This window comes from Sphaerodactylus townsendi, linkage group LG05 (assembly GCF_021028975.2).
Source record: "Sphaerodactylus townsendi isolate TG3544 linkage group LG05, MPM_Stown_v2.3, whole genome shotgun sequence".
In the NCBI taxonomy this organism is placed as follows: Eukaryota; Metazoa; Chordata; class Lepidosauria; order Squamata; family Sphaerodactylidae; genus Sphaerodactylus; species Sphaerodactylus townsendi.
In genome coordinates, this window is record NC_059429.1 from 39,388,119 (window position 1) to 39,404,279 (window position 16,161).

Below are 16,161 nucleotides of genomic sequence, written 5' to 3' on the forward strand. Positions count from 1 at the left end.
AGTACACATAGCGACGTGGGCCAAAATCCACACCACCTCAGTAACAGGATCACTGAACGTCCAAGCAGAATGGCTAAGCAAAAGCCAGCCAAATCCAGGAGAGAAGGCACTCAATCCAGACCTATGTCAACAGACAGTGAGTCACTTTGCAGATCTATTTATGACTTGGGACAATGTCAAGGTAGCAAGATTCCTCTCCTGATTCACTTGCCCTCAAGTGGATGCCCTGATGGAGCTAATGCTAATAGGACTCCTTTAAGCCTCCTTTCCAGTTCCAGTCATTCCCAAAATGCTGTGCAAATTAGCAAGTAGGCAGAAGTTATATATGTGGTTCGAAGGTGGTGGAGATGGCCATGGCTCTTCAATCTAGTAGCCCTGTCCACTCAAGCACTATGGGAACTACACTAATTCTGAACATGCTGATGCAGGGCCCTGTTCCATACCCAGACCATCCTGTTTGCAACTGACTGACTGAAAATTGAGTGGCAGGCACTGTTAACTTGAGCTTTTTTGGAGCAGGTTGTTCACACAATATGTCTATGTGTAGACCATCTATATCATGTCTATATGACTACACATGCAAGGCATGAGTGAGATAGTGTAGGTGAAAGTTAATTCCAGCCGCAGTCAGAAAGTCTTCCCTAGTTCTCCTAAGGTCAGGATGAAGGAAGGATCAAGAGACGTAGAGCAGTCTCTTTAAGAGATGTGGAAACCTCTTAACTGAAGAGGATGGGCACTCCCCTTCCCCTTCGGGGGTGAAAAAAACATTGTACATCTTGCCTCCCAGGATAATGGAAAAAAGAGTACTGAAATGGGCCAGAATGTCCTCTTCATCTCAAACAAAAATAGAGTGTTTATTCAGTGGGAATGGTTCACTATCAATGAAAAACTAATTTGCATACAGCTCTTTTCATTACATCAGGGTATGGGCAGTTGTATACTTGTATGAAATCCAATATATGTAAGTGGATAGTGTGTTGGACTAAGGTCTAGGAGACCCAGGTTTTAATCCCTACTCTAATGTGAAGCTTTCTGGATGACATTAAGCCAGTCACACACACTCATCCTAACCTATCAGAGTTTTTGTGATGTTAATTGGGCAAGGTAGAACCATGGAGACCCATCCAAGCTCTTTGGAAGAAGAGTGTGATAAAAATGTACTAGACAGGATTCTTTATTTGCAAGATAGTTAATGTCCGGTGATAGTGATTTGCAGAATACTTTCCTGTCCGTGGAAAAACAGGAGTGAACCCCAAGCGAGACAGCATGTGATTGGGTATAATGGTCTGTACACGTTACTTTCAATGGCACAACTTGATTTGCTTCTACCCTGTTTATTAAAGTGATAGCAACTGCGACCTAAGTACTTGAGTTCCCTTGATGATGATAACGCCCCTGATGAGTTCCCCTGCAATCACACATGTAATCACCTCTTCCTTCGTGTAAGGCCTTGCTGAACGGCTTCAGCTGCTTCTCATACAAGATGGCTGTCTGGGTGTAGCAGTGCCTCAGAGTAGTCCATGTTTGCTCCAACCTGGAGACCTGCCAGAGACAAAATGGCTAGTCTGTCAAGAAGTTCTAACCCCCACTTCTTCCCAAGGAAAGTTGAGTAGATGCATTCAGTTGTTATCTCATTGAACTCTGTGCAGCTTAGAAATCTATATATTTAATAGCAATGTGTGGCCTCCATCTGCAGTCACCTAAATCCGCAGATCAGGACCACATTAACACTAAATATTTCTTGGGTCATCTTTGCACAGGCTCAAAATTTTCTACATCTATCAATAACCAAATTAACATGGAACTTTCAGATCAGAGGATGTTGTTTCCAGAAAGATGAGAACCTTGATGTCTTTTAAGAACAGTGCATGCTCATCATTTTTTAGTTCAGGCTTGTGAACACATATTCCAAGTCCCAGGACCCACAAAGACAGAGAGCAAAGCAAAGCAAAGCCTTTATTGGCATAAACAGAACAACAACAACAACAACAACACAAAGACAGAGAGTAAAACTTGTAAACACAGAAGGTAGGGACATTATAAAATAAATCCTGTTCCTAGATCTGCAAACATTATGTTTAATTTACTGTGACTTTAGTTAGGGCATGGCATTCTCATAGCTGTATAAAAAACAAGGGTCCTATGTTGAGGTAACCAACTAGAATTGACACAGTATTTATTAAGAGTACCTTATGAACACCATGACACTGTTCACTGTCTGTGTAATTCATTGACATTGCATTTTTGCTTGCTTGTTTTATTAAAACCAGACAAACACAAGTTTGTTCTCTGATTGCAAGATTGCAATTGGCAATATAAAATATCAAATTAAGGACATCAGAAAAATGCATCATAAATGAACTACCAAATCTGTTTTAGGTATAATAGTGGGCTATATTGGAGGCTCCTTTCCAAGCAAGCAGGTTGTGGGTGGTTGGGAGAGTAGGTAGGTGTGCTGACCTGCTTCTGTTCCTTGATGAGACAACCAGCTGAGCCTGCAAGACACCTGCCAGGAAAATGATGCCCCCCCTCCCTGCATACTCCAAAAAACATCCAGCCAGCAGCTCCTCTGATGATCCCTGCTTATAACCACTAGAAGGAGAAGCTGTTTTTTCCTACTGCCTCTCTAACCCTTCAGCTTTTGGGCCAGCCCTGCACTGACCACCCCTGCATGGTTCCTGGCCTGCTATTTTCTGTCTACTTGCTTCTTCTTTCTGCCACATCTTGCAAATAATTTTGATCACATCCAGCACAATCCTATGAATAATAGACGGTTGGAGTCACGTTAATCTCTTTAAGCCAGAGGCCTGTTTGATCCTTTCTAAACAAATAGCCTAGCCTGGGGAATTCCTTTTACCTGAGGCATTTCCAGGGCTTTCATCACAGCTGAGAAGGCATATAGATCCCCCATGGAGTCCTTGAGTTCCACAGCTACCTGGATAATCCGATTTAAGGTTGCAACTCGCTCTTCTAAGTTTCCTGTGCAGCCTAAAATATCCACTGCTATTCCTATTGCCATGGTGTTGTGTCTGAAAAAGGGAAGAAAACCAAGGAAGTTAGGATGAGCTCCCAAAACAGTTGCCAGGGCCACACTCAACACAGAATGGAGCTGATGCAAAAACTGTACTGAAGGCCTTACCACTTTATTCTGATTTACTTTGATAACGAATGTTGAATAGAAATGAGCACTAGACATTCATATCATATATAAAGCAGTGTTGGCTGCGTCAGACATAACAAATTTATTTGAAAGTACTTCTGGATACAAAAATAAGCAAAACACTTGTGTACTATCACATGTGACTGCCCCACAGAGTTGACCATTTAATTCAGACTTCTGCTTGATGCAAGAAATATAAAACCAGAGTCTCTTTAACAGAAGGCTGTTCAGACTCTGCTGGAAGATCGCCCACGAGGGAGAGCTCCCACACCCCTGGCAATTAGTTCCATTATCAAGCTGCTTTTCCTGTCAGATAATGTCTCCTAGAGTTCAACTGAATCCTGTCCTTCTGCAACTTCAACCTATTAGTCTTGCCCTCTGGAGTAGCAGAGAACAAGTTTTTGCCCTTTTCCATTTGACAGCCCTTCAGATATTTGAAGAGTGCTATCATTTTGCTCCCTAGTCTTCTCTTTTCCAGGCTAAACCTACTCTGTTCCTTCCATCATTTTTCATAGGACTTCTTCCCCAGATCTCCAAACACCCTTGTTTTCCTTCTCAAGAGCCACACACTAAACTCTTTACAGCTACATAAGGTGATCCTACAAGACAACCTGCGCACAGGTTTTAACATCTGCAAGGGCCGCTGTTGTTTCAGCCTGAGAAACATATCATTGTTGGCCAAACTGGCAAATTCTGCATCTTTGATAAGGAGGAGCTCTTTAAAGAGAAAGCAGGAGAGGAGGTGGAGGGCACACTTTGGAGATTTCATGAGAACAGAGAAATGGCTCACATCACTTTAAGAAAGAGTACAAGAAGCAGTGATGCATGAGTGCAGGCATGGCAGGCCAACGAAAGCATTTCATCTTGGTTGGAAGGGCCTGGAGTAGAAAGCAATTGCCAGCCCTCATGCTGACAGCAAAATGCCAAGGCTGGCAAAGCCATCTGAAACTATCACACTAGCCTTTGAGTAGGTCATCTTGTTGCTTGGCAAGAGATACCACTTGCCAGACAGACCATTCCAGTCCTTGGATTTCTTCCAAATCTACAGCAAGATACCATGGCAACCACATGCTTGGCGAAAAACTGTAAGCTTTTGTGTGCGCAACTAGGTAAGAGGGAATGTTGGAAGAGTCAGAGAGGCTGAAAACTTTCTTGTGGTTTTCAGATATGTGTGTGATATACGAAATACAGTTTGCAGTGAGTTGTCAGGCAATATTTATGTATGCAACATGTTGGATACATTCAGTTTTACATCCTTTCAGACTATTGTCTTTACTTCTTGATAAGAATGGTCATCCACCACTAAATATTTTTTTAAATCATTCTATAATAGGAAATTATTCTAGATGATCAGTCAACATTAAATGTATTTATGTTGAGATGATTTTCACTTGGAAAGTAAGAAACACAATGGATCTAATTTTTATTAATGGTGCCCATGGTCATGAAGTTTCTCATCTTTTCCTACTATGGTACAAGATCTCCCTTTACTGTGATATGTCCATCAATGCTGCCCTGGTACTGTTAGAAACAATGCCAATATGATTGCTGGAGTCAGTCAGTCTGCTGTCTCTACTTTCTCTTCTCTTCATTTCGACACATACGAAACATAATCTTTTGATTCAAAATATAGTACTACCCAAACAAGAGAAGACTGTCTAGGGGGAAAGGCTGTCTAGGGGGAAAAAACAGCTAGCAACAATTTACATTTACTATAATGTCTTGTCACCGCCAAGGACCACAGTGTTTAACAAATAGGTTGGCTCCAGTGATCTACAGATACAAGGATCGTAGGCTGATTCCGCATGGGCCGAAAACGGTGTGAAAACAGTATAAACCCTTTTACACCATTTCAAACCCTTTTACACCATTTTCACACCATTTTCACACTGCTGTTTTTGGCCCATGCGGAATCAGCCGTAGATTTTTGATTTCCCTTTTCACTAGCAGCCCTGGGAAGTTTCTTCATGATGTTGCAGAACCAATGTAGATTAACAGCCCTGCAGGTCAGGAGGCGGGGCATCGCCCTCTTGTCCTTCAGAAGAGCTGTATTCATGGAAGAGGCAGAAAGTGTGATTTTGTCCCCTTCCTCCTCTCCATTGCAGCCTCCTGAACTTTCCTGCATCCTTCTGCATCCATGAACTTTCTGCAGACTTTCCAAAGTCTGAAAGGATTGCTGGAGGGAGGGAAACATGGCAGAGATCTCAGATAGTTCTGCTGTCTGATCACCAGATCCAACCCCTTTGTTTACAACCATTCCACTTGTGATGCTCTTTGAAACAGATACTCCTTCCTATTCTGTCCTCCCTCTTTTTTTTTTACAAGGACCTAGATTTTGCGATGTATTTACTTGAAGATGAACAGCTGCTGTGGGTAAGACATACTCTCAGAAGGAAGTTGTTCAGTGGCTGCAAAGTGCTTTGTAAGTTCTCAACTGAAGATGGAGTTTGTTTCTTCATACAATTTAACTCTTGGGCATGTAATCCTAAACATGTTAAAGTTCACTTATATCTAGTAAACTTTCATAGAATCATAGAGTTGGAAGAGACCACAAGGGCCATCAAGTCCAACCCCCTGCAATGCAGAAACACACAATGCAGGAATACACTTTGTCATCAGGTAAGCACAGTTACAGCTTTGGAAACCATGAAGCATTTTCAAATATTTTCAGAAAGCTGCTTCACAGCTAACCTGCCCAATAAATGTCATTTTAGTCCCCAGTATTAATGCATATATATTCAAAAACAGAGAGCAAAGAAAAGTCAAGGCAGAAATGTAAGCACCAACCATTTTCCTTGCCAAACTGCTATTTAAGCAGAAGGTATGAGAAATGCATACATCAATTATGTTTACCTTTCAATTATGTCCAGGCGCAGTTGGTGGCCAAACGGCAGCGTAATCAGTTCCAGGCCTGAGTTCACCCCCATGCTTCTCTTCATCTCTTCAGAGACCTCTAGTATCCTAGCAACCTGTCAAGTGCAAGAGTTCACACAGGCAAAGTCAAGGACACTGGCCACAGGGAGAACAAGGTCAAAAAATGTAAAAATACATTAAAATCTTAAAGTGCCACAAATCCTCTGCTCCAAAATGCTGTCATTTAAAGGCCTTCTACCCACCAGAGCTTCCTGTGCCCTCTGATATAACACAATGGGCCCCTGAAGTGACATACAGTGTTGCAACTGCAAACTCCCTATTGTTCCAATAGAGCTGCACTCTTTGTAAGTGGACCTCACAGTGTGCCTTTATTAGAAACTTGACGTCCAAACTTATCTTCATGTGGTGAATAGCTTCTGTTTCTCAGTTTTATACATCCAGACAGAAAAGCTATCTACGCCATATTTTTGAGAGAGAGTTTTAGATTGATGTCCCGCCTTTCTTTCCTGTATGGAGTCTCAAGGTGGCTTACAAACTCCTTTCCCTTCCTCTCCCCACAACAGACATCCAGTGAGGTTGGTAGGGCTGAGAGAGTTCAGGGAGAACTGTGATTGGCCCAAGGTCACCCAGCAGGCTTCATGTGTAGGAGAAACAAATCTGCTTCCCCAGATAAGAGTCTACCACTCATGTGGGGGAACCAAACACGGTTCTCCAGATTAGAGTCCACCTGCTCTTAACCACTACACCAGTTGGCACTAGGAAATCTTTTCATCACAGAAATCTCCTTTAATATTTGTAGTAACTGCCCTTTCTAGGAAGAGATGGCAACTGAGTTCCCAGTCTGCAAAACTCGCAAACTCGTAAAAGAGAATTTTCACAGTTTGGAAAGAAGTGTACATTTTAAATAATGTTTTCAGAGAGGAAATATGGGAGGGAGGATAGCCTTTAAATAGCATCTTCACACAAGTTCAGTTGATACTGTGTAATAAGTTTCTGTCCATCACATGTTTATCCTGCCTTTTCTCCAAGGATTTCACAGCTTTCCTCTCCCTATTTTATATTCTCAATAAATCTGCGAGCTGGGTTAGGTTGACAGTGACTGGCGAGGGTCATCCTGTGAGACTCATGTGGAGTTTTGAACCCAGGTCTGACACTCTAACCACTACACTACAGCAGCTCTAGCTAGATTAAGCAACAATTGATGCTACAGGTTGGTTTGAAACGCATTAGAAACCTGCAGTTTTATAGAAATTGATAAATACTTGTCAGGCTAGTGAGAACTATTTGGTGACACCTGCTACTTGATATTAATAATAAAGAAGTTGGATGATAATCCAATTATTGATCACGAATTTTAAAATGCCTTGTCTCTCAGGCAGACTTAGCAACAGTCTTCAGAGAAATGAAGTGCAAAAGGCCTTGTAATTCATAAATGATTCTCTGTTCCATGATCTAGAAATCTACGGTCAAACATTATGAATGGGACTGTCAGTAAAGTCACAAAATGGCCATAACAACAGTAGAGGACAGCAGAGTGAACCTAAAATGGGATATTAGGTCCCACAAAGTCTAAAAAGACACTGGCCTGGTTAATCACTCAAATCAAGGAAACCATAAAAGGTAAAAAGGTTCCCTTCTGGAAGGTTTCCCTGATAGAGGTGAACAAAAAGGGGTACAGGTTCTGGCAAAACAAATATAAGCTGACAATATGGCAAGCAAAAAGAGAATGTGAGGAGTAGATTGCCAAAAACCTGACGACAAACTGTAAGCAAGGGAAATACCTGAAAATTTGGGGGATCGGATGGATTTCAGTGGGGAATAATGCCAGTGGGGTATAAATCCACCATCCAGAACAGCTATTTCTACTAGAAGACCTGATATCTCTGTGTTGTGGAGATCAGTTGTAATTCCAGGACTGCTCCATGTTATGACTGGAGGTTGGTAACCCTAATTGTGCATATTATGGGTTCTCTTGCCTCCATCCCACCCCCACCCCCACAGATCACCATGGAAACCTTTTTGATGCAGGCAGGGCCTTGCTTATAGCGACACGATATAGTACAATCCTATACACAGTAAGGTTTACATCCAACAGCTATTATGCTTTGCAATGGCGACCATATTTTATTGTATTATCCAGGTCATCCTCATTAGGGATCTCAAGTCCTGTAGGCAGGTGGCACCAAGTGTCATTAGTACAATTATCCCCTCTGCTTAATAATGTACCCAATAGGCTATTTGCCTTAACTGCACTCCTCAGGGGACCCTCCTGCGTCTATAGAAATGTGATAACAGGAAACTGGCAATTCCTCCAGTGTGCCATTTAGATGGGACATAAATATAAATTAAACTCTCAGAGCAGAAAGCTCCTAAGTAATGCCGGAAAGATCTCACTCCTGGTGCCATGGGCCAGCTGATGCCAAAATGATTTACAGAAACAGACCACTGTTTTGATAATTGCTTGGGGGGGGGGGGAATACATGAGGGGGGACATTCAAGGCAACATCATTGAGCCAAGGATGACAAGAGGGAAGATAGCCCGTGAAGACATGTGGAGATAATGCCAGTCGACACTTAAAAGTTGTCAGGCAAAGGTTCAAAATAATAGGCCATTTTCATTAAAAGAATGTGAGAAATATGTCACAGCAGAAGATGATTGTTTTAATGCAGAAAAGGGGGGAAATCCAGCTGCTACCAAGTGCCTCCTGACATCAACTTCACCAGCAAAATTAGCTTCAAAACCAGAAATGAGACATTTTTAAAGGTATTTAAACATCACTGCTGATGTTTGGAGTTGCCCCTGGTGTGCTGTACACTGGTTGCTATCCCATTATCCCACTGGTTGCTACACCAAGGCTGCTAATGTAACCCCCATGCTCAGAATGGGTTGACCCAGAAAGGGGTGGAGACTCAAAACAGCAGGAGGCTGCAGAGCTCATGTAGTTTGGAGGAGACAAGGCTACCAGACTCGGACCTTGATTTGTATAAGCCCTGAACACCTTGTTAAGGTAACTGCAATGTTGTTGGGATCTAGTGGGAAGGTAGTTGTTTGTTTTTGCTATGTTGTAAATGTTGGAGTTAATTGTTTCAGGGTTTTTGTGGTTGTAATGGGTGAGAGTTCTCCTAGAAACCTTCATCATGTTGAATCCTGTTCATCAAGCCCTTGGAGTCTTCAGGAGCCAACCCACTTGCAAAGAAGAATTGGACTTGGCAATATCAGTAGACTGTAAATATAAGGACTTGAAAATGCAACTTAACAGGACTGTAATGTGTTAAATGTTAAAAGTGTTATTTGTTAAGAAAGTAAACCATTTTGTTTTAAATTTAGTTTCTTTGCAACTCCTTCCAAGTACTGCCCCACAGAACTACATATAGAATTCATATCTGGATATGAACTAACATATCTGGACTAGCAATGATCAGCATGGTTGATGGGCCAGCATGTCCAACCACAGCTTACCTGCAAAAAGCAGTTCAATAAAGTCTCAATAATGTCTGGAACCTGCCTTACACTGTATCTGCCACACCTGTTACATCCCAGGCCAGATCTGGAGATCATGAAGAACAGAATACCACTGGCTGTAGCGTCACAACTACTCCTTTGGGCTTTTGGATTGCAAATATATGAAAACACCCCAGGACACAGAGGAACAAATTAATCTAAAAAGAAACTCAAGGTGGCATTGATGGAGCTTCAGTACTATTCTGTATTCTTTCGTCATCTTGCAAGAAGCCACAAGTTCCTTACAAGTTCTAAGGGGGCCTTGGTGATCTCGCTTCTGATTATTTCCCAAACTACTATTCTGAAATAGTACTTTGGGAAACACACTGCTAGTTAAAGCCAAATGGCCTGTATATTTCAACAACAGCTCCACTAGAGGTCAGAGTAGAGCAGGAGGAGGCCCAGATACTCTGCCAGTGGCAAACTCCTCTTTGACCAGTCAGCAAAAGGCGCCAAATGTCATTTGGGCTTGTATCACAGCTGAGGAGAGATCAGTATGAAACCTGCCTACAGCTGCATTCTACCTTTTATACCCTCCTACCAATGGAGTACCCAGCATAATTTATAGGGCTCTCCTGAACAATATGGCTGCCACCTGTTAACTGTGCCATTTTTATCTTTATGAAACATTCCCAATGGCCATCTAATTCTACCCCTCTGCCTTGGGACAGGAAATCTCACCCTGTCACAGTCTTGTAAGATGATGGCCAATTCCCCTCCCTACCCCATTCAGCAATTATTTTTTCCAGTTAACCATTTACCTTGATGCAAGAGTTGCTCCCCCTTTGCCTATGGATGGTATAGGCTTAAAACATGTCACAGACATTTTCCTTATGGGCTAAAAGCATGCCACAGCCTTGATCCAGCTGTAGATATGTGTATAAGTATCAGTCAACCCATTAGTGGTATCACAGCACCAGTTATCTGAAGAGTTGAATCTAGTCCCCTTGCTATCACTCTTCTGATCAGGTGATCCGTGCTATCAGAACTGAGCTTCCTAAAGTTGGTTCCACAGAACTGGCTGCTGAAGAATTCCTTCCCGCATTAAGATACAAGAAGAACTGAACTGAAGATTCCACACAGTATTTGATATTATGATGTACTTCTCCTTTAAAAATGTCACAATGTCTATTCCAAGAGCAGATCCTGCAAAGTGTCTACTCAGAAGTGAATTTTCTTCACCAAGGCCACTCTTCCTGCATTTCTCCTTGAATTATTGTATTTTTAGTCTAATTTGCTTCCTGTTCCTTCTTGGCTAGCCATTTCTCTTGTGGCACTCATGAATAAACAGCTAATTATCAGCTCACCATATGAGATAGTTTCTTTCTTTTTCAGAAACTTGGTAGCAAGCCCAAAACTTAGCTCGTCATTGTTTATTTTATTTTATTGCCTGCACCCTAAAGTGATTACAAAATAATGGTCATGAAAAGTGAAAAAAACAAACATCACTGGCTTGGCTTGTTACAAAATGAAAAACCTCAGTTCCCACGCTCCCTTTATTCATGACTGCCACCAGCTGTTTAAAAAAGGAACGAACTAGTAATATTTTAAAGGGACAGTAGTTCTGGAAAGTCTGGACATGGGAGAGAATGTTGCAACTGGAATTTAAGTCAAAGAATTGCCACAGATCAGTATTGGAAGTCATGGGGGAAACCCACAGAAAATACTGGCCTGCAAGGAACTGATCATAACATAATCAATGTTGTCAATTGAAAAAACAAATCACAGCACAGACTACAACTACTGTGGAAACTTCCTAAGGCTACATACATTATCCATCTTGTACACTTCTACCCTGTTCTTGCATCATGTTCTGGATCAGGAGACAGAGGTGCCATGCCAGCGTAATACAGCCTCAGCTCTTTAGTCCGCTGGGGATGGAGACTTGCAAGCAGAAGCAAAAGCTGTCACAGTATATTCTGTCACAGCTCATACTTTGAAAAGATCCTGATACATTTTTGGCTCTGACTAGTGTGCAAGATACTAGGACAGACAGCCTGAACAAACATGGCTGTTTCTTTTGTATGATCAGTTATTACTCGGGTCATTTCCCTTGTTAAAAGGAACACCGATTGAGTTTACCTTGCAATCCATTCGTAGTATATGCAGAGCAATGGTCTTTGCTTCGTTGTTTGTCAACAGTTCCTTCACCTTTTTTAACATTGCCATCTCCAGGGGTTTGTTTTCTGGGGGAAGGAGTTTGGACTCGAAAGCATTTGGTCTAAAACTGGAGACCATCTCGAGAACGGGTGCGACAAATGTGTTGCTCTCTTTGCCTGTTTCAGTCTGGGTTGTTAACAGATCCACAGAGCTCAAAGAATCATTATCACCCAGGATCAAGTAGCTTGTTTCCGAATTCCTGGATGAATGAATCCCATTCTCCTTAGCTGTCAGATGCTCTACAAAGCTGTTCTTCTGACATAAAGGTTGCTTTGCCACACTACCGTCTGTGGGAACAGCCGCATTAAGTTCACAATACAGCACCTCCGAGGAGTGCAACAACCTCAGAAGGGGTGCTTTACTGGGCTTGGGTGGAGGCCTCGGGTACAGCTGGCTGTCCGAACTTCTGACAGCATCATTAATTTGCAACTCTGAAGCAAATCTGCGAAACATAAATGGGCTCAGAGCAGGTTCGCTGCCAGTTCTGTATGCTGGAGACTTTGGGCAAGGACTTAATTCAGCTTCAGGTCCCTGAGCTGGATACCTTGAACCTAAAACAGAAACAGGTTTTAATAAAGTGGCAAATTTCCAAAATTAAAAGTAACAGAAAGGGAATATTTTCAAGATCTAGATCTTAGCAAAGTACTGGGAGGAGGCAGGAACTGTGGCCGGCTTCCCTTCATATCCAAACAAAGTTAATGTGAAGGATGAGGACGCCCACAATCACTAACTTCTTGATTTTTTCTTTCTTTTATTTATAGCCCATCTTCCTTCCCTGGAACAGAAGTCATCCTGTTCTGAATGCTGTGGGGCACAGAGAGAGTCCCCCCTATTCTCCAATCCAGGAACTGGTCATGCCCAGATACACTAAGCAACACTACTGAAAAAGTGCCTCCAGACGAAACTCACAGTGCATGCAGAACGGGGCGCTTGCATAGCGAAGAACATACCTAGATTGCTTCCCCATATAACATTCCACAGCTGAACACAGTGTTTGTGCTAATGCCATAAGCCACCCTTGGGCCATGCATTTCTTCCCATGATTGTCACTGTTCCCTGGGGGTAAAATGTTTCAGATCATTTGAATTCTTTCCAGTGCCACACATTCTGTATGACTTGAAGATGCATCATTTATAGACAATGAAGTGACAAATTCTGCCAATCCTTCCCCAAAGATCCCAGATAGGCAAAACAGCTGCACTGTCATGTTGTCATAACTTGGGTGTCTGCGATGAATCCCCTTATCCCTGAAGCATATGTAAGCAGTACTATCACAGAGAGAAAATTTCCAGGGCTGGGAATAGGAGCGAGTTTGTAACAAGATCTGATGGGCACCAGCAGAAACAAGGTCTGGTGACTCAGAAAGTGCGCTACATTTTGCAAGGGAAGAAAATGTTCTAGAAAGAGAGCCTGAGCACACGAGAAGACAGGGCAAGAACACAGGTCAAGGGCACTGCTCATGGCTCAAAGCCAAGTGCTTTCAGAAATCAGGGAAATACCTATCAAGACCTTTAAGGCACTTATACAGCCCCTAACTACCTAATTCTTTTCCCAAGGGCTTCTTTGAAAGGAAGGCAGACGTAGGCAAGGTTCCTCATTAGTCCCAGCCACCAACCTCTACTTCCCAATCCTTGGCTTCTTGTAATTATTTTTGGGTGGTGGAAAATAGATCCTTCCAGTGGTGGGATCCAAAAATTTTAGTAACAGGTTCCCATGGTGGTGGGATTCAAACTGTGGCGTAGCGCCAATGGGGCTGGGCGGGGCACAACGGGGGCATGGCCAGGCATTCTGGGGATGGGGCATTCCTGGGTGGGGGTGGCAAGGACGCAGCCGTGGCACCGGTCCTTGGGCGGGAAACGAATGAATGCAGGCGCAGGCTGCCACGCACGCCGGTGCACCTCCTGCTAGACTGCTTCAAGTTCTGTGCGCTACTGCTGAGAGGAGGGGCGTAACTAAGGCAAAAATCATGTGGCAAAATCACCAATTAGTAACCCCCTCTCGGCACACACAAATAATTAGTAACTTACTCTCAGGAACGTGTGAGAACCTGCTGGATCCCACCTCTGGATCCTTCACTCCTCTATTCTCTCTGCTTCCTTCACATCAAAACAGTTGAGGCAGTGTGTATTGTACCAAACAGAACCCCCCTGCACACACACATCTTTTGGCCAAGTTAGAGCCAAATAACAGTCCCTTGTTATTTTCTTGTTCTTTTTCCCCTTATCAATTTCACTCACCCCTAACTGCAGACATGTCTTCCCCTTAACATTACATGCTAATTCAAGATGAAAGTGACAAAGCTGATACAATCAACCCGGCTTGTGTCTGTGCCCTAACCAGACATTGGTAATGCAAGAGGACAAAGAGAATTTTTTTAAAATCCTTTTGACAATGGCGGACAAGGGAGAAGGGAAAATGGCTGAAAGGGAGATTGGGCAATCACATAGGGTTGTGGATAAGGCCTTGGTGTTTGGTGGGGTGGAGAAAGATTGTTTCAACATGATCAAGGGAAGCTAGCTTGGAAATACATTGAAAAAATGTGGTAAAAGTGCTCAGGAAAACAATGAAGAAAAAATAAAGGGAAAACATTTCCAGAACCAAACCGGGGGGGGGGGGGGGGATTCGTTTTAACTTAAAAGAAAAAAAAAAGACAGCAAGATATGTTGTAAATAACTCATACAGAAAAGGGCCTAAGTTCTTCTGGCTTTGAAAAGGTTGAAATTGTTACTGATTTATTCTGGCATTGCTAGTCATGGGGAAGAATAACAAAGCTGTTTGAGGTGATAAAGCCACATTATTTGACTTCTGCGCTTTTCCTAAGGCCCCTGCATCTCAGCATATGACCAAGCCCCTGCAGTGCTTCTAGAGCAGGGGTAGGGAACCTTTAACACTCAAAGAGCCATTTGGACCCATTTTCAACGGGAAAAGAAAACACTTGGAGCAGCAAATAATTTTTGACATTTAAAATAAAGATAACACTATATATATTGGGTTTTTTTAACCTTTTACTCCGCTCATTCTGAGAAGCACATGGATGTGTCCGCCCTGCTGCCTGCAGGGCAGGCAAGGATTGGACCAGCGGCTCAGCCTCGCCGGCCACCGGGAAAGCACGTGCCCCGCTCGAACGGGGCGGGCGAGAGGGGAAGCCCGCGGCGTGGCCCAGCCGACCGCGGGCAGTTGGTGTGCCCGCCCTGCTGTCTGCAGGGCGGGCAAGGATGGGGCCGGCGGTTCGGCTCGTGGAGCCGCAGTGCAAGGGCAGAAGAGCCGCATGTGGCTCTCGAGCTGCAGGTTCCCTACCCCTGTTCTAGAGTGAGAGAATCAGTAGCATGTTAGCACTGCTGACTTTCCTGCTTCCATTTATTTCCATGTTTCTCGCAGTCTGCTCTTTGCCTCCCAAAATGACAGATAGTTGGGATAAGAGACATCTAGCAATGGTTAAGTATCATTTGTTTAGTCATCTAAAACCCACTTTCCCTACCACATCATTCTCCTCCCCTCTATTTTATCTTCACAACGTCAACCCTATGATGTGGGCTAAGCTGAGATTGTGTGACTTGCCCATCACTTCTGGAGTGAGTATCTGTGGCAAAGTAGGGATGAGAACCTATGCCTCTCAGATCCTGGTCTGACACTTCAACCGCTATACCATCCTGGCTCTCATATTAACAGCAGTTATAAGGATACTAGTTATTGTTTCTACAGCACTTATAAGTATCATGCTTTATATACATTCTTTATCAACCTATTACAACAGTCCTACCGGGTAGAATAAGTTCCTACTGAGGTGAAATTCAAGACTGGGACTTGGCAGTCCCCAGCTTACACTTTCAGCCACCGATGCTACCAAGGTGGCCTCAGTGGCAAAAATAACAAGCAGTGCCATCTTAAGTAGTCTGTCCTAAATCCACTGACATCAACGGGACTAGAAGGATGAAACTCTGTTTAAGATGACACTGAAGATTGCAGATTGCACACGAAAGGAAGCCCTTCTCTTTAAACTAAGGAAGCACTGCTGAGGCCATTATCCATTACAACATTTTAAAGGAAATTTTTCAACTTAATATCACCATCCCTCAAATCTCTGGTCAGCCATACCTATTGGTAGATAGCTGTCTGACTGATGGGCCTTTAGAGGGAACCTTTTCTCTTGCACATGGTCCAAGCATGATGGGTGGCTACCACTCTTTTCCTTGTTTCTGAAAAAGGGGAAAAATGATACAATGTAATTAATTGTTCGAGATCAGTTTCAGAAACCACCCTGCCTCCTGTGACCACCACATTTTAACTAAGCACTAGGGGGAAAGGGCCTTTTGCAAGTCACCACAAAGTTCAACCAGAACCTATGACCAGCAGATGCCACATCACTTGTTTGCTGTGCCCAACAGTGTAGCTTGTCAGGAAGATACCTCCTGGCCTCTTCTCTGCAGTGGCTCCATGACAGAAGGCCAGAGGGCATGGTTGCTAC

The 16,161-nt window shown here is 43.2% G+C and overlaps 1 protein-coding gene across 4 annotated transcripts in view; it reads right to left on the reverse strand.

Moving 5' to 3' along the window:
* Positions 1–16,161, reverse strand: part of BCAR3 (BCAR3 adaptor protein, NSP family member) — a 99,603-nt gene that overhangs the window by 6,724 nt on the left and 76,718 nt on the right. For all 4 annotated transcript variants that reach the window (XM_048497504.1, XM_048497506.1, XM_048497505.1 and 1 more), the window contains 5 exons: positions 15,792–15,892; positions 11,619–12,247; positions 6,014–6,129; positions 2,858–3,029; positions 1,431–1,542 (listed from right to left, as the gene is read on the reverse strand). In XM_048497504.1, the coding sequence (XP_048353461.1) occupies positions 1,431–1,542; positions 2,858–3,029; positions 6,014–6,129; positions 11,619–12,247; positions 15,792–15,892 (1,130 nt within the window). The remainder of the gene's footprint in view (positions 1–1,430; positions 1,543–2,857; positions 3,030–6,013; positions 6,130–11,618; positions 12,248–15,791; positions 15,893–16,161) is intronic.